This window comes from Anopheles stephensi, chromosome 2 (assembly GCF_013141755.1).
Source record: "Anopheles stephensi strain Indian chromosome 2, UCI_ANSTEP_V1.0, whole genome shotgun sequence".
Lineage (NCBI taxonomy): Eukaryota > Metazoa > Arthropoda > Insecta > Diptera > Culicidae > Anopheles > Anopheles stephensi.
This window is the reverse complement of record NC_050202.1, coordinates 41,502,316-41,525,461: the sequence shown is the minus strand read 5'-3', so window position 1 is coordinate 41,525,461 and position 23,146 is coordinate 41,502,316. Positions and strand designations below refer to the sequence as shown.

The 23,146-nt window shown below is 42.6% G+C and overlaps 1 protein-coding gene across 3 annotated transcripts in view; it reads left to right on the top strand.

Annotated features, from left to right (window-relative positions):
- LOC118506342 (dopamine D2-like receptor) overlaps nucleotides 1-21,204 on the top strand; it is a 169,166-nt gene extending 147,962 nt beyond the window's left edge. For all 3 annotated transcript variants that reach the window (XM_036043327.1, XM_036043326.1, XM_036043325.1), the window contains 2 exons: nucleotides 1,061-1,161; nucleotides 4,898-21,204. In XM_036043327.1, coding sequence (XP_035899220.1) covers nucleotides 1,061-1,161; nucleotides 4,898-5,109 — 313 coding nt within the window. In that variant the 3' untranslated portion in view covers nucleotides 5,110-21,204. The remainder of the gene's footprint in view (nucleotides 1-1,060; nucleotides 1,162-4,897) is intronic.
- The last annotated feature ends 1,942 nt before the right edge of the window (nucleotides 21,205-23,146 follow it).

The window sequence follows — 23,146 nt, the reverse complement described above, 5'->3', positions numbered from 1 at the left end:
TTTCCGACTCAATCATAAATCCCTTTTTATTTAGAGGAATTGAGCACAGCATTTGTCTCTGTATGGTTTTAGACAGCCCTATTTAAAGCTGCAATAGAGCATCTGTGTGTCGTCTCACGTGACGTTCCACAACGATGCTCCAAAGCAGCAATATAATCGAACACATAGGTATTTATTTTACATCGCCAAGCGAGATTTTGTCAACTGTTTATCGAAAGCGTTCCCAACCCATTGGCAAACGCAATTGGAATCCAACCAGTTATCATTCGCTTATGATGACCCTCTTGCCCGACTTGAAGAATCCCCGGCGGTGAAGGTATTTTAATTTGATTTTTTAAACATAAAACGCAAACCCGATCCCTTTCGGCACGTTCAACTGTCCACGTAGTCGAAACCGGTGTGCAGTTGAATGGTTGAATCCTGGTGACCGTTGTCATCGCAGTTTGGGAACGCCTTGCTCCATATTTCCACACCCCGTCACAGTCGCAAAACGGTGACTACTTGAACAGCGCTGGTCGGTGTGTTCGGCTTTTCAGAATTTCCCGAAACGAGTACCAAAAAAAAAAGGATTGAAAGGAAATCACCGTACAGTCGATGCCTGCAACTGACATGGACTGGCATCAAAAAGGCTCTTGAAACACACAGCGCACGTACAAAGGTCAATCGGGTAGCTGTAATATAGAGCACGACTGGGACGACGACGATGGCAACGCGGACGATGATGACGATCACACGGTGTGAAATCTGTTCATATTGGGGACCGTATGGCCGTCATAAAACGATACACTTTGATTTCAGTTTGAGATGGGTTTATTTGTGCCACGGAAAGGGGATTTTTTACGACGAGTACCACCGATTGCTGACTTCGTTATTGCAGCTTTAACTATTACGAAGCCTACGCGCATTGTTTGGTTCGATTCGGGAGCAAGCAGGTTTACCCTGGGGCAGTAAAAATATTAAATATTTATGTCTATACGAACATTGTAAGTCTATTTATTGGATATTTTTGAATTGCGTTAGTTAAAAAAAATAATTTCCCGCCATCCTTTCACATCCACAGGTTCACAATCTACAAAGTGAATAAAGCGTCGAAAAAGAAGCGAGAAAAGTCGTCAGCCAAGAAGGAACGAAAAGCGACCAAAACGTTAGCGATAGTCTTAGGTAAGTGTATGAGGAGTACTTTTATATAGATAAAACAGTGCTTGACAACCATTTAAACCTGTTTTACTTATTCAAGTTATAGTTTTGATTTTTTAAACTTGATCCTGCGCTCTACTATCTTTGATGAGTGAGAGGTCCGCCATCGATCGACTCAATCGCGATATCTCTCTTTCGGCCTCTGAAGATCGTATCGCGTCAGGACTACACTGATACCACTTTTATTGGTCGAAATGTGAAACATATTATTGTACAGTTTGCATTGTTTATTTTCATAAAAATATGAAAATTCTACGTGCCGCGATTAGCCTCTCTTGAAGCCCACTTGAATTTAGAATCAAGGAGCTCTCCAATTTTAACACCATTGCATCGTTATCGATAGCGATATTTCTGCTCATTACTGCTATTTTGTTTTGTTACAACCTCTAAAGGACTTTAAGAAAAGGAGGTCTTCTAAGAGGCAGGTCTAATGGACTTGAAGAAAATCAACGTTAAAGTAGGAAATTTTCTAGGAAAATCGTAAGGAAAAGTAATAAATATTTATAACAATGATAAAATCTAGCATCAAAAACTAAAGGTAATGATATTTTTATGCAAAAAAATTACATGACATGGCCTCAAATTCCTCAGAAAGATGATAGAAATTCAGACAACTCTTATGTAGTGCAAATAAGTGAAAATAGCTTATGAAAAGAGGTTTGACAGTCGAATAGAAATATTACAGTGCTTGGGTTAAAACTTATTGAAAAATACTAAATATTTAATTCGATCATAAAACTGTGTCACTAAAACCATAAACAAAAGTTTTTATGAGGTTGCAAGTGTAGTTTAACCGATTGTTGAAAACTCGAATCGAAAAATAAGGTAAACTTTGGTCCATAATTTAACACCAACAGCTTTATGTGTTACCACGCATATTCCAAAATTAGATATATTTTAATAAATCCAGATTAAACAAAATTAAACATTAAACATTATTTTTCATCAAAAAGGTTCTTTAAAAGCAGTTGAAAAAAATAGTCTCACTATTTTCATTAGTTAATGGATATCAAGGTTTCACTTTGATGTTTCTATTCTATCTTTTTGCGTAATTCATTTTGAATAGATGATGAAGAAAACATTTAATTTTTATGTCGTTTTTTGAATTATACGCAAGGTATATGTGAGGTTAGAAGGGTGTTTCAAAGTATTTACAAGCCAATGCTAAATTTATTTTCAATGACAAAAATACATAATTATGTCATGCGTTGTCTCAAACATCAGGTGATAATCAACGCATATCATCACCATCGACCACTCGATCATCACCTATAAACGCATGCTCCGTGTCTTTTCAACCGTGCCGAAGTGAGCCAAGCGAGGTCAAATGCTTATTAAAGAACATGATCTCGCCCTCTTTACGGAATGAACGCTCAGCGAACAACACCGCTATAATTATTTAAATATATATAATTAACGAGTAAACCCGAGCAAAGGCAGGTTATAATGCTAAATATCCTTGTAATATATTTTTTGTCGCTGACACCATCATTGCATTTCAAATATCATAAAGAAGCGGAATATTTCTACTTTGTACAGTTGAACAGATTATCCTCTGACAGATAGTCCGGAACATGGTCAACCATTTTTGTAAAAACTGAAATTTTAGCTTTATGCATTTCGTCCACTAAGCCCCATAGCGTAATAAACAAGTTGATGACCACGGCGCCCATGATTTGGGCAGTCGGCATTCAGCGGTCATAATGCTTTAGTACTAATAAAAACATCATACCTTGGACCTTCCGCACACTAAAAGCTCCGACGCACAAGGCATAATGTGTTGAAAAATTAAAACATAAAGGTTACGAGTCCGAGTAAAAGTAATTCCTGAGTGCAGCCTCAGATGAACTTTTGAACCGCACGATACTGGCTTGATTCAGCCGAATATCCCCGAGGCAAAATGAAACTAATGCAAGCTTACGTAGCCTGTTGCGACTTAATTAACTACCGCAAACCCATACTATAGTAGCTGTGTGTAAACGAGACTAATTCGCTTTCGCACATTTTCATTTTAAAATGACGTAAAAGCGTTAATCAATCTCTTTGTTTGCTTCTGCTCACAATAATGTGACTTCAAAATATTCATCACTGCGTTGAGTCGTGACATATTGGTTGCCTCTTTTTCGTTTCGAGCAACTTAAGAGTCAGAACATGCGAAGCAGTTCGATTTTTTTTTGCTTCCACTGAGTGTTGTCAACTCGCGCCAGTTTGAGGGCGTAGAGCAGCATATTTTACATTCTTTATGCTCTGCTCAGGGCGTGTTATTGCTAGTTTTCTTTGGGGGTTCTCCAACGGTGTCACGTAAACGATACGATTTTTCCGTAACGATGTGAGAAAAGCACGCTTGACATGCTGGCTCATGAGTTCTGGAAGTAAACTGTACCGTTCGTTTTCGGGGTTATTTTTTCCAACAAGTATCGTGGTTCCTGGTATGCTTAAAAGCTGAAGAAAAAAAAGTGGAGTTGGACTTTTTGTAATCATTTTGGAATTGCCGCTCGTTTTGAGCCTGTGCTGGACAGTACAGACAGCTTGAACAAGTACACGCTTCTCGCTTTACGCAGCCATCTGACGGACAGGTGTTGGAAAACTTTGGCTAAGGTATTAACTATTCAGTTTGTTGATAAACGGTCGGTACAACCATCAACCAGTCGCAGATCAAACACGTGTCACAGGAAGCTGGAAAATCTGAGAAACTTTTGCAGACTTTGATGGTTTAGCGAGAGCAAAGCTCCAAACGATTACAGGATCAATCATAAAGTTTCCAGCAATGTTTCTGGCGATCAGGATGATGGATCTGAAATGGTGGGCTTTCCACAGCATTAAACTGGCTTCCAGAAAGTGTATTGACAGGTTTTGATGAATTAATTTTAACAATAAATAACGCAACCTGGTTGAAAAGCTGTACTGAGGAATAAATAAGGTACATTTTAACGCTTCTACAAATTTCATACATAATCGTGATGATCGTTGGATACTTGGGTTCAAGGTACTTTCCAATGCTTCTCCTTTTCCATCCAATTCCTTCCCAACCTTGTTCAGGTTAAGCGTGCTTTTGGATATCTAAAATAGTTCAATTAACAGGTGTAGCGGTGTACATAATATTAACGTGCTGGAGTCTTGGAGTCTGGACATGAGCCGATCAGTAGCTTCTCCAAGAACATAAGCTTCAAATATTCCAGAAAAGGAAACATGTTCTCGAATTATTAAAACATTGCGCTTTTTATCGTCATGTGGATGATCCTCTACAAAACCACATCATCCGGGTGTGCATTATAACGTCACTCTACACCTTTATTATAGTTCAGAATCTTCAAACAAGCTCTTAAAACATGTTATACCTAAAATGTTTTTTATACCGACCTAACTCTCAAAATAAATAGTTTTTTAATCGTCCTCTCCGTTGCGATCTTTAATTTAATTTTCGAAAAAAATGGTTCCAAACACTTCATAGGGGGAACAATGTTTAATTTCGTTTTTCTTGCCCTTATGTTCTTCAAATCCGTCTCAGTGCAAGCTTATTTCCCGTCATTCATTCCTTTTGTCACATGAGTTACTTCAACCGTTTTTAAAACTTTGACTAAAATATCCTAAAGACTTATCTTACTACTCGTATTCCAAAGCCCTGCAATGGGGCGACCATACCTAAAAATCACTAAACAAGATTTCTTTTCCTCGTTATCTTCGTTCCGCCCCGCAACAGGTGTGTTTCTATTTTGCTGGGTGCCGTTCTTTACCTGCAACATCATGGATGCGATGTGCGCGAAGCTGGACAAGGACTGCCGGCCGGGAGTCACGATATTCAACCTCACCACGTGGCTCGGCTACATGAACAGCTTCGTCAACCCCGTCATCTACACCATCTTCAATCCCGAGTTCCGGAAAGCGTTTAAAAAGATCATGCACATCGAGTGAGTGGGACGCATCGGACCGGGAGCCCGTGCCGGCGACCGGGACGATGACGAGCCGGACCGGGGCAACGGATGCAGCGTGGCGGTGCCGGAACCAGCAGCCCGACGCAACGCCTCCCAGCGGCGCAATGTCACCTGGAGCTAGCCAGAAGCCACCGTCGAGCGCAGACAGCCGGCCAAACGGCGTTCCGACGAACCCGACCCGGCCTGCGTCGACGGTGGACAAACGGTGGATGGGGATGAGAAGAAAGCAGCGGCCTCCCCGGAACCCTCGACAAGCCGCTGTCAGGTGAGAGCTAAGACAAACAGACAGAAGCAAGTGAATGGTAGGGGACCATTTTATTTATTTGTTGCAAACCACCGCCGTGCGGTAGAGAATTCTCCCGAGCTGGATCGAAGTCCGGTTGTGGTGTAGTACGGACGGGATGAAATTGTACGTGTCGTTCAAGGAACTGGATTCCTAGGGCGAGCCAAAGGGCTAAACAAATCTTACAAAAGCTTCCGACGATTGTGGGCCGCAGTGCTCCAGCTGCTCCGTTTCCCATCCGGAACCGGTGGGACAAACATATCGACATCTCAACATCTCACCACTCACCACGCCCAGCTGTGGCACAATAAATCCTTCAATTTCATCGTGTGATCAACCGGAAGGATAACCTTCCACAGTATCTTCTTCTGTACTCGCCGCGCGTATGTACACACAGCATATTACCGGAGTGGATTGTTTTTAAGTTTCATTTCATCAGCCCCAGTTCGATTCGTACTCATCGTTTCCTTGTTGAGTTTCGAAGCATCCACTGGCATCTCTCGTCCTGATCGTTGTTCCTAGACTCCACAGACAAAACAAAACAACCAATCATCTGCACCCTGCAGCCGCAAGGATATACATATATGATGAAACTTTCTCATGGATAGCAATCGCACTGTACCGCTCGTGTGCAGCGTCGCTCGTATTCGTCAGCAGTAGTAGAGACTAGACTAGAGCCCGGAGTAAGGAAAGCGAGTCCTTTGCTCAACGAGATTCAGCAGTATAGATAAGTGGTTCGGTATCGAACGTCTGTGCCAAATGCCAACACACACACACACACACACACACACACCGGGCCAGGGACAGTTGAGGTGAAGTAATTTAAAGCAAAACCCCGCAACGAGCGGTACTGTACAGGTATACCTACCCTTTTAGCAATGTATCATTCTCGTCCAAAATGTGAAAACGGCAACGACAAGAATAATGTATGTAACTGCTACTGCTGGTGTGAAGTCCACATCCGCATCTCGGACATCCAATAGCCAACAGCGTACTCGGGCGTAGAATCAACTAATAGAAATAGCTATCAAGTCGATGTACAAAAAGAATAATCCAAACACGCGCAAGAGAAAACTAATCAACCAATGCTCACCGAAAGCTGCACCAGGGGTGTATGGGACCGGTGTTGTACTGTCCGCCGGTGGTAAGTTAACGCCTCGTACGCATGTTTCTATGTAGAATGTAATGTAGTGATTATGTAGTGTCGACTGTTTTTAGCGACCTGTTTTATTCCACTTTTTCGCCGCTTCTCCAAACCGCGCGAAACACGCGAACAAACGAACGAACGAACGAACGCTTGTACATATCGGGTGCACGGTAGAGGATCGGTTCATAACTCACCTGCTCAGTGCAGGTCTGCAAAAAATTATGTATACACAGAAACAAAACCCAACCAAACGACAACGATATAGAGCTCGTTTTTTTCTCCGCCCAGCTTTATTTTCCCTTCAACAACAACTTCAGAATGCGCTTTTGTTTAGTGTAACAGCGGAATGCATTTGAACCAACTGAAAAGCGAAATCTAGAGAGAAAGAGAGAGAGAAGGAGGAAGCCAGCCAAGGTTTTCCGTTGCTCTCTTGCAAAAGCACGAAACCTTAAAACCCAAAACCTACAAATCAAACGCAAACCAAAGCAAAGTGAAAGACAAAAAATTGAGATTAGTGTTTAGGCGTGGCAAACGGAACCAAGCATCTGAGCGCGACCTGTCTCGCTGCGTGCGACGCCTCGTAGCGTGGCATACGCGAGCGCAGGGATCCCGGATGCCGCTTGTCACTAGTAATGTGTAAATGCTAAGTATATTTAATAATGCTCACTCACACACACGAACAAAGCATCACACTCACATACACAAAAGCTCTCCAGCCGCATGGGTCCGAAGCGGGAGCCAGCTGGAGCAGCTATTCGGGGACTCTTTACAAATTAGTAGCCTAGTGTAAGTAGAAGCGAAAATAGCAGTAGTTGAGCCTGGTCGAGGAAAATAACACTAAAAGGATGAAGGATCACTTTAGGATAACTGCAACATGAAAGCCTTTAGCAAAAGATGTGGAGGCACTGTTTCTAGTACATATGTAAGCGCTACATTCTGCTCCGCATACAGATCCGCACACAAACACACCGGTTAAGATAAATCGGAAAAGGAGCGAAAGGAGGATTTTAAGCTCAGTACAAATTATTCAATAAACTTGACACGAAAGTCAAGCTAAAGTTTTACAGCAACATCCGCCAGGGTGTGTTTGTGATGCGGCGTAATCATGAGATCGCTTGTGTCGCATAGTCGATCATTCCCTTAGTCCTCTCCAAAACAAATCTTTCGATCGATCGATAGCCAGGTAGGATAGGCCTGCTAATGTCCTATTCATATAGTGCAGGCTAATGAAATGTAAATATTGCTGTTAAACTTTCGGTTTAAAGCCACTCGGCTTGGTTGTTTACGTTTCATCTCCGTTTTAATAGTTTAATGAACTGTTACAGTTGAACACATGTTTAAAGACTGTCCTATTGGAATTTGTAGCTATTACGTATTCGCTCAAGGATGTAAGGATCGAGGCAAGAGAAGAAACCTTTAATTTTATGTCCGATATTGGCTACTGTAAATTAATTTTAACAGGGTTACGATTCATATAATTGAGATGTTGAATCACTTAGGGGAACATCGAAAGCATCCTTATTGGTGTCTCCCAACTTTACACAAGGTTTGATACATTCCCTAAGAAGTGATTCAACAAATCCACCATATGGATCGAATCGCTGTAAGTTTTATAAGTGCATGCAGCATACTTGGAAGGCGATCGATAAATCAATGGCTTTAATGTCACATCACTCAGCCATAGATAGACTTCACTCCATTGCAAAAAGATCGTGTAACAAACTGCCCATTAAAGGATTTATTGATTTTTTGAAAACCGTAAATTCCACCAAATGTCAAACCCATCACAGCATCGTAACGTTCCTCCCCCTAAATCTTTTCAATTAGCGTGCGGTCATTTCATTGTGTATCTCTTTCATTATGCTTTACACTCTCCCCCTATTTCTCTCCAACTGACATTGGAAGTTTTGGGGAAAAATGTGACAAAAAATTTGATAAACCAACAACGACTTCCGGGAAAACCGGTGAAACCCGTGCCTGATAGTACACCACGGCATCCTGGTTACGGTCAATCAGATCGCCCGATCTGAAGGATGTACAACCCTTGACCTTATCCCGGTCATCCCATCGAACCAGGAAAAGTTAGCTTGCTGTTGATAAATTCTTTTCAGAATTCAGTTTCGCCCGTTCGCTCGCCCGCTCACTCGCTGTCTGTTTTTTGCCTCCCTCGGATGGCTTTTCGATTCGCGAGAGATCGGTCGCTGTTGTTTCGGTTTCGGACTTTCTTCGAATTGGTTGCGGTTGTTTTCGTTTGGTCAAATTAATTTGTCATCCTGTGGGCTCAGTGGGCCTGACCGGTGTCGCATTTGAAGGCACAAACAAAATGTTGTTTGCAGTCTAAAAAAAACGAACCTTTCCTATCTCGTGCTAATCTGACCCTCTGGCTGCGGAAAAATAGCGGGCAAAAAATAAGCTTTCGTATTCATGGGGTACCAAACGGGTCTCTAGGCTGTGGATGAGCCACCAGCAAACAGGCACGAGCAGAGGCATCCTAATGCAATGAAGAAAGCAAAACGCAGGGAAAAAGAGCACAAGGCACAACCATTAATTCGGCAACTCGGCCACCGGCACGCTGTTTCTCAACCTCCAAGCGTGAATTTTGACTTTTTACGAAGGTTTTTCCCAAGGCATTTTTTGTCGTTGTTTTCGTTGCAAAAATTTGATATTTCATTATGACCGTTGCGAGACTGTGCAAGGGACACAGAAGATTGTCACCTCCCTTTCCCAGGTAAAGGGAGAGTCCCGATTCTTTGGGATGGATACCAGAACCTTCTTCTGGAGTGGAGACTACACAAGCATCCACCCAAAGAAATGGGACAACTAACTCGGAGAAAAAAAAAATGCGCCACAAAACTTTCCGGCAGGGATTTTAATTTCTGAACGCATTAATCACCTGTCAACGTCCAATGTCCGGTGTCCGGTGTTCTTTTCCAGAAAGCAGTTACTTTCAACTGGACGACTTGTGTTGGCGCATTTTTTTATCTTTTTCCTTAACGTTACTCACAACTCTCTCGCCAACCATTTTGTCTCTTCCAACCCAAAATATTGTGTCCGATTTTAGGTGTGTGTTGAATGGTTTTTCTCGGTTCGCAAGATAACAAAGTTGCAGAAAAAGAATGTATCTCACGAAGGGACTTGCTCCAAAGGAGATGAGACCAGGGCTCAAAAAAAAACTTGCAAGACAACCTTCGTCACCGTTGCAGAGAAGTTAAAGAAGACACAGGCACTCGCGCACAAACACCGCCATACACAATAACACAATCAAAATCTGGATATCTGAAAGAATCCGCGCCAGTAAAGTTTTTATTGTCAATGGCCCGGTGCGGACAACGTTTCAAATTTATATTCTCTCCATAGGGCGGACATTTCCTTCTTCTTTTTTCCAACCCCCGTCTTGGAGTTGCTTCCTCTTTTCTGGTGAGGAATGGTTCATCTTTCCGTCTTACAGCTCCTTCCAACGCTCTCAACTCTGCCTCGAATCCTCCCAGTAACTGTGTTACTTTCAGTCACGTAAAAGGCATTACTTCAATGTTCCGCTCTCTCTGTGTGGGCTTCACTGTCAGGAAAAAATAAGAGAAAAACAATTTTTTAATGCTATCTTTGGTTCTTCTGGGAAGAAAAAAAAGGCCGCTCGATGAAGTGTAACTACAGCCGTAGCGAAATGTCCAACTGACATAGGAAAAGGAAGCAGACATATTTTTAGCCACCAAATGATTCCGGTTCACTGTGCACTATTTGCGAATCGATAGAGAAACTTTGTGGAAACACAAATTTGGAACACGCAAAATGAATGTTTTCCTTGCAGAGGCACGCAAATGAGCAGCTCAAAACATTACTCAAACATGGAAGAAAATTAAGGATTCCATATTGGATATCCACAGCGACAGTTCATTCGCATTCCATCGCATTGCATGACTCGAATCAATAAATCAAGACCGCGGTCCAAGAAAAAACCGTTTTCGTAAATTGCTCAACGCTCTTCTCCTAATCAATTTCAGCCGTTTAAACCCTTTTACTCATTAAAAATTACACGATCAAAACACTCTTCCCTGGAGGCGGCTCTGGTGGTCTAACGGCTGGAAGTTCACAGACGATCCACCATCAACAAACTCATAAATATCGCAGACAAACAAACGATTCATCAAAAGCGTTTTAACTGTGTGCATCGTTTGAACGTGGGCTCAAACTTTTAGTGCGGCGAGAACTCGCTATTCCCCGCATTTGAGCTGGTGTCTCGTGGTTTGGGGAAGTGGTTAAGTTTTCTTTCATAAAACCACCAGCTTGATGAAGCTTTGTTTTTCTTTTAGCTAGCAAAGAGGTGCGAAGTGGAAGTTTATTTTGTTTCGACTCCATTCTCTGCCGTGCGACTTTACTGGGCTGGAGTTGATTAATGAGAGGTGTAAAAATTTAATCTAAAACTCACCACACACTCGCATCCAGCCATGATCCACATGCGGCTTAACATGCGATGGTCGTTAAATCGTCCCAAAAACGGTTGGATGATTGAGTTTAATGCACCCGATGACAGCTGCTCCATTCACGCGAAACCCTGGTCCCTGGAACTGACACCAGCAGCGTCGCCGCTCCCTTCTGCGTGGATACGTGGATTAGATTTGACACTCAAACAATAACCACCCTCCACGTGTAAGCTGCACTTACACTCACGTGCACTTACCCTCCACGTGCCCCCACATGGTCCACCCTCGAGATAGATGCGAGCGGTTCGATTCAGTTAATAGCGTTTGTTTATCCAGCCGTACGATTTTATGCTTCCCTTCTGCTGCACTTACCAGGCCACGAGCCAACGTGCCAAGCCATCGGGAACGAACGATGATAAAGGAGTTTTAGAGATTTAGAAGGCATGAATACACACGCCGCTCGTCTATCCTTTGGTCCCGGTGCCGGTGCCGGTTATCAACATCGCTCGGGTGCATACCAGCGCTGTCCCTGGCCTGGGGCCCCCGAGGCCAAGGGATGGGCTGAAACGAAGCGTACGGTTTGCGATGAATTTAATTGCTTTCGTAATTACATAAATGCACAAGCATCATTTGCATGCAGCTAAAGTCCTTCGGACAAGATGCGCGGGCTCGGGAGACTGGAGCGCACGGTCTAGCAGGGCCAATTTAGCAGGAGGATATGGAAGATCCACAATAATCCGTGCCTCGGAGACGGTCGAGCGAGACGAGGTTGCAGGATGCTTTCACTTCTCGGATGAGCGTACACTATCTTTGCCAGTTCGTTTACACCCATCGCACTATCTCGCATACCTATCCGATCGGGGCTTACCTGTAAACCGGTGGCCATCGAGTTCACCCGGTTGAAACCACCGGAAAGACGCAAACAAACTTGAACGATCCCTTGTGGATGCAACGAACGGGACGGCAAGCTTCGCGGAATGACAAGACAAATGAAGGAAAGCTGTTTACTGCTGCTCGCTCTGTTGTGTTGTCAGTATTCGTGTAGCTAAACTGGTCGTTTGCTAGGCTAGTCTAGACACCAGCAGTGCAGTGCAATTTGTGCTGTGCTGAACGAGTGTTAAAACTTAAGCGATTATTAATCGAAACCTTTCATCGCCCGGGGAGGTTGTTGTTGCCGATGGTGCCTGGAACTTGGTTTTGATTTGTTTGGTTTCAATTTAACAATTAGCACCATTTCAATGTATCTGCCGGTGAGCTGTGGAACGGAGAGATCAACACTTTTAATATCGTATGATTTGGCAAGTCCTGTATCTTCATAATTAAACAAGGTAACAAATATCAACACATTGAGAAATTACCATCAGATCGATTATATATCAACTATTGGAAATGTGAGTGGTCTTCAAAGTAACTTCACGCATTTAACTATCTTTTGAGGACAATCTTCAACAACGCTCTCACTTGGATCGCAGTCTTTATGTGCTGAGAAAGCGTTTAACAGCTATTCAAATGCCTAAGAACATAGGCAAAAAGACAGCATCATGATGAAAAGAAACAGAACTCCACGCCTTAAAAACAATCGCCCAAGTATCGTGAACTTAGGGATTTTCAGCGGGCAAATTAGCAGAAGGATTCATAGGATGGTTTCAATGTGCAAAGTTGAATTGCATCGCGACTAGAACATTTATTTTATTTTATTTTTATTCATAAAGAACGGCCTGGCCGTATTGCTGACTAGAACATTGTAAATGTCATGAATTCGATGAATGTTAGCAATTGAAACGCTCTTTGAGAGACCGGATCTTCCTTTGCCGAACTCCACTCGCAACCAAAAGATGTCAAAGTAGTGATGCCCATGCGTCGTATGCAGGTCCGACATTAGTCTAGACATTCTGCGAATGAACGCTCAACCTACAGCGATCAAGTGAAACCTACGACACAGGAATACCTATGGTAAGATGGAATGCAGGAACCCTTCGGGCTTACCCTAATCCCACACGCCTTGGCATCTGAGCTACCGTAGCTGTTGTGGTGAGTGAAGATACTTGTAAGAGGGAATCAAGCTCTCAAAACAGTTGTCCTCGTTTGGCTCTGATGTCCATCTTTCCATTGCTTGAGATAGGAGCGATATTTAGAATGCGTTTTCAAACAAGGTGATTAGAATGTGCGATATTTCACAGAAGAAATAATTCAAGCTCTTCATAGAATTTTAGTGTTTTAAGAGCTTCGGCAGTCTGTGCTGCTTCAAGTGCAGCGATAGTTTGCTGTGTCTCAATTCAGTTTTTAATCAATTCGATAACAACACTCGCTGCTCTTCAGTTGGAATTAACTGCTTATAAAAAAGGAGAATTTATTGTAAGGATCTGAAGGAGTCCAGAATATAAAATTTTGAACTAGCGGCATCAAGGGTTGTGTTGGGCATTGCTCCACATGAATTCCGTGTAACCAGACATGAGCAACTGTTTGCAAATTATTGTGCAATGGACATGGATGGCATCGTATCTGGACATATTTTCTCTTACATGTTCCAGAATCAAACAGCAAACAGTATGAATGATTCTAAAATAATTATCGTAAGTTTTTGTGATTTCATTTCTGTTTCTACTGTTTTACATAGTTTTGACGGGGTTCACAAATACGTTAGTGCCTCAAAACAAATCTCAACAAATAGCAGCAAAGTATTAACAATTTTTTACCTCATGCAACACCACCAATAAGGACCTCAATACCAGACGTACCATTGGAGAGCCCTCGCATAAACAAAAGCAGCTCATAAATTTAATGAAACTTTGATACGCACGTCATTAAACGATAAATTTCCAATGACAGTCATTGAAAAATCCATCAATCTGATCGTCGCGTCTTCCGTTACCGCCGGATACGAAACGGAGCCGACACAGTAGACACACGAAGAAAAGCTCTCATTCTTTTGTTTGCAATGGAAAACGAAAACTGCGCTAATAGCATCCACCCAACACTCAAGCTTCAGGCTGTTCCCACTTTCACGTAGCTGGCACGTAGCACCGAGACATTTGCTTGGCACGTTGTGAATGAAAACACCCTTCGACCCGTCCCGAATCGAATCGTTCGAACGGTCTAGCTGCTTTGGACCATCCGTCCCTATTAGAAAAACTCATCTTTCTTCATTATAAAACATTAGCTTCATAAAATAAATCAACCCGTGGAGAGAGAAAAGAGAAAAGCGAAGGCAGGCGCTTTTTCGGTTTGGTTCTACACTTTGCTTTTTATAAAACCTTCCAATTTTTTTTCTCGCATACCACCTCGGTTGCAACTGACTAGAGCAAGAAAAGGCACGAAATGATTATCCAAAACAGGCATTCCTTTTCGATTTTTCTGCTTGCCCGGTATTAAAAAGGGCCACACCGAAATGAAAAGCTCATTGACGCTCGCCGTATGCCCTCGTAAAAAAAACACGCACTCATATCGCTGTGTTCCGGTCGTTTGGTTTGGTTCGCTTTCCTTGGGTAATCGTATTTCACCTATGTGTAAAGGGTGTAAGGTCACGCGTGTGGGTCGTTTTCAGATCGCTTGCCAGCAGATACACATCGTTAGGTCGGGGCCAACACTTTTCGGAAGGTACGCCAGTGAAAGACAACCACAAACAGAATGGCGGCTTTGGAATAGAAAATTATACAGAGCAACACATTGCAGTACGGACTGATGATCAAAGCAAATCTCTAAATGACACGGTAACAACAACGCCACTGCCAAAAAAACACCCTGCTGCCTAAAATATCATTACAATGAGCGTGAAAAGAGAACGACAAGAGTGCAACTTTTCACCCTTTTTTCCTAGTGAACTGCTGAGCTGATCCTCGGAATCTCTCTCGGTCCGTGTGGTGTGGCTTGAAGCTACAAAACCCGCAGCCTTCCGACTCAGTAATGATTGGGTTGTGAAGTCTCGTTTTTTTTCTCGCCCTGCCATTTTCTTTCGGCTCATAAAATCCGATAATAACCTCCCGAAATGAACAAAACCCCTGCTCGACCTTCCACACCGCAACCGGCCTGTAAGCGCCCGACCCTATTGAACCGCATTTTAAGCCCTCATCAAATAATACCTCCCCCCATACACACACACACACTGCCATGGTTCGCTCGGAACACGGATGAAGGCTCATTCGTTTGTTGTTGTTTCACCCCCATAGCACCGGTACCGTGTGAGACGCGGCGAAAATAAACGGATATCGATATTTAATGGCCGATATGAATCGGTTGGCGTTTAAACTGATTATTTCTTTTTATGATTACCATAGTTAAACCGACTAACGGCGCTGGAACGGAACACGAGATTGACTGCACGTTCGATCCTCCGAGCTCGACTGACGCCATGATGGTGATGGTGATGACTGCCGTTACGGGCGTTATTATAGGGAGGTGGCATACCGGGTCAGGTACTCCGAAAGGGAGTCAGGTGGCCTGGGGGAAGGCCGTCGCAATGCTCGTAAATATTGGCTATTGGCGAAATGATTACAAACCGATAACAAAACGTATAATTTGATGCTATGCGGCAAACGGGAAACGGGTGTTTTGCAACGATTCTTGATTCGTTTGTTGTAGCACTGTGTTTAATGGCTTATTTATTGACCGACTGACACATATATTCTCGTTCTCCGAATTGTGTTTACGTTTCGCAAAACAAGAGCATGGAACGATGAAAAAAAAGCAAACAATTACGAAACAGTATAACCTATGTTTATTTATTTTATTTTAATGTTTTCAAAACATTTCTTCACTTCGCGTCCTTGTGACGAATTCTATCAACCACCAGGCGCCTCCATCGGCATCCATCGGCGCCGTATGCCGCAGATCCATCTCGCAAAATAAGTGTTCATATTTTCGCAACACACCGCTCTCCAGCGATACGAAAAACAACTCCCAGTGGAAATAAAAAATGCATCACAAGTTCTAGCGGAGCGAAGGAAAGCTACGTACGTCTTTCGCCACCTATCAAGCCTAGCTCCACGCAACATGTGTGATGAGGAAGCGTAAATTTCATGTCAAAAGTGACACCTGAGAGCATGAGGAATGGTTTGATTGGCAGCAAGCGTTTTGGAATGGGAGTGTTGTTGTGCAAGCTTTATGATTTTTTTTTCTTTTTGGAGGCGAATTCATAATGAACCCTAACTGGTCTGGTTTTACTGGAAAACGATTCATAACGACTTTCTAAAAATAGCAGAGCTGCTTGTTTTTTCCCCGTTCAAAATGCCAGGCTTTCCTTTTTTTCGTTTTAAACTTTTCGTAAAGTTTTGCTGGTCAGTATCTGGTTTTCTAAATTTCAATGTGCTTAACCCAACGATATCGGGTATACATTTAATTTAAAATTTTAAATCATTTTCACCATGGTTGGATAGGGATGTTTGCATCAAATTCCTCTGCTAGATAATTACTCCAACTGAAATGTTTCAGCGTTAGCAACACTGTTTCTGGTTGATCATGAATTTTTTGAATAGCATAAAACCTTTTACAACTATATAAAAAGTATTCATCTTAATTGATTCTAGACAAAAGGGTGTGTCTGCTCAAACAAATCAAATGCAGGATTAAAATATGTTTATCGATGCACTGATACTCGGCATAAGATATATAGTAATGAGCAAGTCTATGGAAAAGTTGTTGGATTACAGTCAATTTATTTTTTAAATGTTTGTTCAATAACCAAAAACTCATTTTATACATCAGAAATAATTTTGTCCAATTGTTCAGTCATTTTGCTTATTGAGGTTTTATTAAAATGTGAAGGTCAAATTAGTATACTCTTCTGCTTTGCTCTTCTCTCTGCTTCTGCCTCTCAGCAACCGTGAAAGTTCTCTGTCTGCCATTTCTGTTTTTCCTTGACTTGATTTCACCCGTATCTGGGAAGGTTCATCCTGCGTGCTGAGTCGGTCCGGGCAACTAACAAACAAGATATAACAAATACGATATGGAAGCAAATCAAATGACTACTTTAAACAGTTTTTGCGAAAGTATGTGGAAGTCCTTCATAATTGTCCTGACGATTCTGTGTGAAAAAACACTAAATGGAAACAAATGTGATGTCGAACAACTAGCAGTACATAGCGAAACTGTCACGATCAATCAACTTTATTGGCTAAATTCCTCATTGTGATTTCAATGTACAAAATAGCTATACATCCTATTCTTCCCACACAACCTGTTCTTGGCAATTTTTCTACTCACACCAACTAATGAGTGTGAACACTGAAACCGTCAGCGTCAGGGGCGTCCTGATGCGCAATCAAAGCACAGCAGCGCAAAATTATTTCCATTATCCTTATCATTCCATTCAACTCCATCACCATCCCGTCCCTGGGACGGTTCCTGTGAGGTGGTTTCGTGGACGGGAGGGAAGTTCAATTATAGGATGCCAGCACCGCTTTTACGATGGTAATGGTGCAGTACAATGCAATCGGAACAGACAGCAATTAAACATTACGTCCAAAAGAGAGGACGACATGAATGGAAAACCTGTTCGACTACGACACTATCCCTCTGTCTGGTACCTGGTTGGCACGTGTGGCCGACCGGGCGGACAGAACAGCGGTCACGGGGCGACAATTCTAAGTGCGAATCTTGAGTGCACCTTGCAAGTTAGCTGTCATCAGCACGTTTGCTCATTCACGTTCTGAAGTTCGCGTGGTTAGGTGACCGACCGTGCACCCCGTGCCTTCACCTTCAAGATACAATCTCTCAGCCATGGACGCCTCTGGCGATGGGGCAATTTTTTGTTCCCCTCGCCACCCCTTTCCACTAGCTCTTCCTTCCCCGGATGCTGACGGGTCCTCACGAATGCAGATCACGTACGTTTGATTTGCTTTTGCAGCATCGCTTGAGCATTGGAGCGTGGTTGGATGTGGCGACTAGCCGTATGCTGAGGCATCGCAACAAATTACACCATCACCATGACGATATGGCCTTTGGCCAACTTTTCCCCCGTCTAGGATCCGGATCCGATCCCGACTGTCGTGTCGAGCGCAACTGGTGCTTTTCTAGCCAAAACCGAAAACAAAAAGCGACAGCGCAAAAAAACCAACCGCCTCGTAATCGGGTGCATCCTGTGGTGTTTTAACAAGCAGAAGCCGACGTCTATTCTTTGTCACAATCTGGGGAGGGGGGAGGACCCTCAGTTCTCCCCACACTGATATTCTGCATATGTAAACGACCGACAATCTAGCGGGAACACAGCTTTAGCAACTGCATTCGTTGCACCAGTTGTACGCGGGTTACAGTAATTCATCGTTGCTTTTGGTTCGCCGGTCTCCCAATGCTTCGGTTTCTTCGTTCTACGTTCCACATCACATTATTCTTTCTACTGTAGCGAGATGCAATGCAGCCCATCATAGATAAACCAGAGTCAGGATGAGATACGTACATGTTGCGTTTGGAAACCAGGGCCATGTGCTTACCCGTACCGACCCCGTGCACTGCCCGCCAACCATAGTTATTTGCGTCGTGTGCTTTTTTTGGCAGTCCAAGAACAATCACAATGAATGGTTGTGCTGCAGGAAATATCCCTATTTCCGACTCGGGACAAAAAGTGTCGGCAAAGTGAGCTTGAATAGAGGTTTAACACTACATGTTTGCCTTTGTACTGGGATTTTTCATGCACAATCTGCGTAATTTGTGAAACAGCCAGACACTCTTTCCAATCCGGTAGAGCAGCGATGAAAGGGTTCTGTGAGAGCATTATACTGTTTAACTATCTGTTTATTGTAATGCAAAAAGTGCTTTTCTAAGGAATCACATTATTCTATTAACAGTGAGTTTAGTTTACGCACTGCGCGATAAGAAGGCTTAGTGTAAAACTGGCTTTATTCTAACTTGTATTGAGCCAATGAAATCAATTCAACTTCTGGTCCACTAGGCGGAGTTGGATTTACATTCTCAAATTTAAAATAACCAGCCAAGGGAATTTATTATCAATTATTAGTTTGCCGTTGAAACCGCTTTGTTGTTTTTTTATAACTCATTTAAGTTATTGAAGAATAATTGCTCCAATTCTGGTGACACCTTGTAATTGTTTTTATAATTTAATTATGATATCATTGTTCTTTAAAATATCTGTTATCCTTCCTATAAGCTGCACCAGCAAACCAGTATTCCCTGCAGGAAGAAGAAGAGTAGAAATGACATAAATTGCCCACAGGTTCCTTCTGAGAAGCAACGGCGAAAGGAAATTGCCGCACAGGTGCTTTCTGGGAAGAGACTCGAACCATGATCCAATTTGATGACCCTCGAAGAATATTAGAGCTTGCGTTGAACAGAAAAAGCAAATCTGCTCTTTTTAATACGGGTTGACAAGAAAGCGCTTCATAATCAGACAATTCTGAAGCTGGATTGGTTATCTGTATTTTTAATTTCACCTGAAAATTTAGTTGATACGTAACACGGCAAGAGCGTTTTTAAATCTGATCCAGACCATTTCTTCCCAAACTTTTCATGGCAGCAATTACTGTTCGAGAAATAGAAAGACCGATAACGACTTCTAGTGAAACTCTAAATAATTTTTCCATAGATGTACCTGTCATCTACCAAGAAACACACCTAATTCTGGTTTGACATCGCTATTTGATTGGACATTTGAAGTCCTTGTGGAATGTGTCCACCTCTGTGCATGCAAGAGAAATGTTGCTTTCTTGGAATTTAAAGGCATTCATTTATTATGCACGTGAATAACGAAAATATATTCGTTCCAGATATAGGTAAGATTGAAAACAGCTACCAGTGTCTGTTTGGTTCGTGAACACAGAAAAAAGTCCCACTGGCAGTGAAATCGTCCTATCGTTCGACATAAATAACGCGATTCCCAACCGTGCCGGAAACGGAAGTTTCTCGTTTCCGGATGTATCGCTTGCAAAACTCCTCATCGTTTCGAAAGGTTTCCGATGTTTTTTGCTCTAGTGCTTGTGTTCTTTTTTCCCCTTTTTGCTTTAGTTCTTTATTTCTGTGCGCCCTGTTTCCGGAGGGTTTTTGTCGTGCTGGTGGAGTACACATACAGTCCTCTGCTTGCTGGGATCTCGAGCCGAAGGATCACCTAAGGTGCTTTGAAAGCGACTCAATTCCGTAAATCAGTTTAGCAGCTTCGAAACACGAGATGTGGATGTGTTACCGCGTCGGGAATTGGCAGGAAGTTAAATCAACGATCGGTGGCACCGGCAGCCCGGGCAGCCGGCAAACTGAAGCTACCATAAGCTCGGAAGATTTAAGCCGCCACTTCGCCACAGCCTAGTAATTCTGTTTGCCATCCAGACAGACACCCACTTTATTAAACCGTCTCCGAGCGGCATTGTACTTGTGATCATTTTTTTTTCGTCGGATACTGGATGTTCAATATCGTTTTGTCAAAGTCGGATTCCAGGTAGCTTTATCGCCCGGCTTCAATGCATCTCATTTTATGCATTCCGTACACGGATACACCGGACATAAACATCTTCTAGCTGGGCAGGGAAGGATACTGCACCGTTCAAAACCACAGCAATTATCTCACAGCCCATTGTGTATTCGCGATTCACGCTTTTCGCAAGCCATCGCTTCCAACGAACCGTTGTTCACCGAGAAGCAAATTCTCACCAAAGAAGGGAGCGAGATTACACTGCACCGCCCCAAATCTGTTCTCGACTTCAGGTTGGCGAACAAAAAAAAATATAAAGAGACGGAAGAAACAGAGCCCGCCCCAGCACACGTACCCAGTAATTCAATTCACTGTAAAACGATGCTTAAATTGGATCACCGCCGAGTCAATGGAGAGCGCAAGCAAAAAAGGATTCACTTTCTGCGTCGCCCGGGTGGCGACCAGTAAGTTGGTTGGATTATTTTCCGTCTTTCTTTCTTGCTCTTCGCTGTTCTAGGTAGACACTCTCGTTGTAAGATAAATGACGTTCCTGGTGGTTGGTTGCCAACATTTTCCATTTTGTTACATGATATTGAGAGTTTCAGGCTTTTTGCTGCTTCAATATTGAAATTCATTTACCGCGTTTGAAGATTATGTCCTGCTAGGTGAAGGCACCGTTTGATAATATGTCCCCGTCATAATTGTGTTTAATTCTAATTCGCTTTTTATTTGTCTTCATGATCGTAAGACGAGAGCTTTGACTACCTCTTTTACTGGACTTTACCTTTTACTATCTTGTGCTTGCTAGAGCTTTTTTAACACATTTTTTCCACAGTCTCTCGTATCATCTTTTCTTCTTGTCTTGTTTTTATGTTTTCTTTCTTTAATATTTACACATTTATATTTGTTAATATTTTTTATATTTTTCTTAAATAATCTGAGATTTCTTTTTCTTCTTCTTTCTTGGCAGTACAACCTCGAGAGGTCTCGGCCTGCCATTTCTGGCTTTCTGTGACTTGATTTTACCCGTAACAAAGTAGTGAGCCGAGCGTTCGGGGAGGCGGTATGGATGGGATTTGAACCCCAGTCATGTCAAGACCGGATTCGCTGTCGCCTCGGCCACCGGACCGCGTTTTTCTTTCTAATTTCCTTCTAATTTTGACTTCTTGATGTTGTTGAGTAATGCTTTCCTTTCCTCCTTTTCTATTTCCAATAAAGGATTATTTGTCTTTTACCCTTTTTGTTCTTCAACAACTGACAGATTTGATTTCATTTCCAGATCTTTTATAAATTTGTCTTAAGAGATTTTATTATATACCTCTTCAAGTTATGACAAATTATTTTCAACTATGTTTTTTTTTAAATAAAACTTACCAACCCAAACAACCGAATTTCACTTCAAACATCGTATGCCCAAACATGATGCTACTCCTCCCAACCCTCAAGAATCGATTCAGATTTTATTCCATCCCGCAATCTCTAGTGCATGATGCTAACCGTTTTCCAAGGAACTGTGAAAACGCCCCTTTAACCATGTTCATATTTACGTAATCAGTGTCATGAATGAATCCCACTCAACAGAACGGCCCCAAACGCCCCCACCCGTTTGTCATTCGATTCAAACAGTGCTATTCGGTTGTCCACTTAATCCAGTTAATCCAAAGTGGATATACATGAAATGCTCAATCCTCGGAACGCGGCCCGGATAAACTGGTGCTTATCGCACACACAAAGATCACACATTTCAATGCAACACATACAGCGGTACTCGGTGCTTCATTACGTATCGTTCTGATTTCTGCCCACCAAGAGTTTTTTTTCGGATGTGCTGCGGATTTTCCTACAGACTACCTTCAAAAAACCAGCCGCGCCCGTTGCGCGTGAGCATCACATTTTGTATTCTCGATTCCGCAATCCCAGGGCGACGGGATAGGCCGCGTCATCGTCACCATCAGCTCGTGATTATCATTTATTGAATTTGATTCGGACAAATTGTGCCTCACATAATCAATCAATCAGAGCACCAGAGCAGCGGCAACAGCAACAAAGCGAAAGCATAAAACTTCCTCCACAACTTCCTCCAGCCAACTCCATCCGTTCGGTCGATGAAACGTTTCCTTTCGCTTTGCCCCACAAGTCCATGGACTTCCGGTATAGCAGTGGTACTAGGGGGTGAGTCAGGACGACGCGATATGATTGGTCCTTCCGAAGCGAACGGTGGACGGTGTCGGTAAATTCGACAATCGAATGGAAGAAAATCAATTTGTAAACGTCACAATAAATCCGGTCGCATCAATAATCGAGCGCATGCTTCAATGCATCGATTTCGGGGACCGGACTAGGGAGACACAAAACTGAGGATCAACACTGCTCGGAACCATGTTTCTAGGTGATTTTATTTTTGTTACACATTTCAACTGTTGGCGTTAAATTTCTCATCAATGTAATGTCATGTCGTTTTAAGTCATGTCAAATTAACAAATTCGTTTGATGTTTAGTGTCAATTTAAATAATTTTTTCTCCACTTAAAAAAAAAACTTCTACCACATTTATGAAGTACCAACAATGAGTAAATAAATTATTCATTATGAAAACCACGCCTACAGCTACTAAATGCTCAGTAAGCAATCGGTAACAATTTTTGCATTTCCGCTTTATTAGCCCACTCATGCCACGCGAATCGATCCGCAAATATTTGTAATGCTATCGATTCCGGTTAATAGATGCATGTTCCTGTGGGCATCGAACCGGCAAGTATCAATCACCCGTGTTAGCTACATTCCACAAGGGTCAAACAGTAGTATGCAACTGCACCGGTCG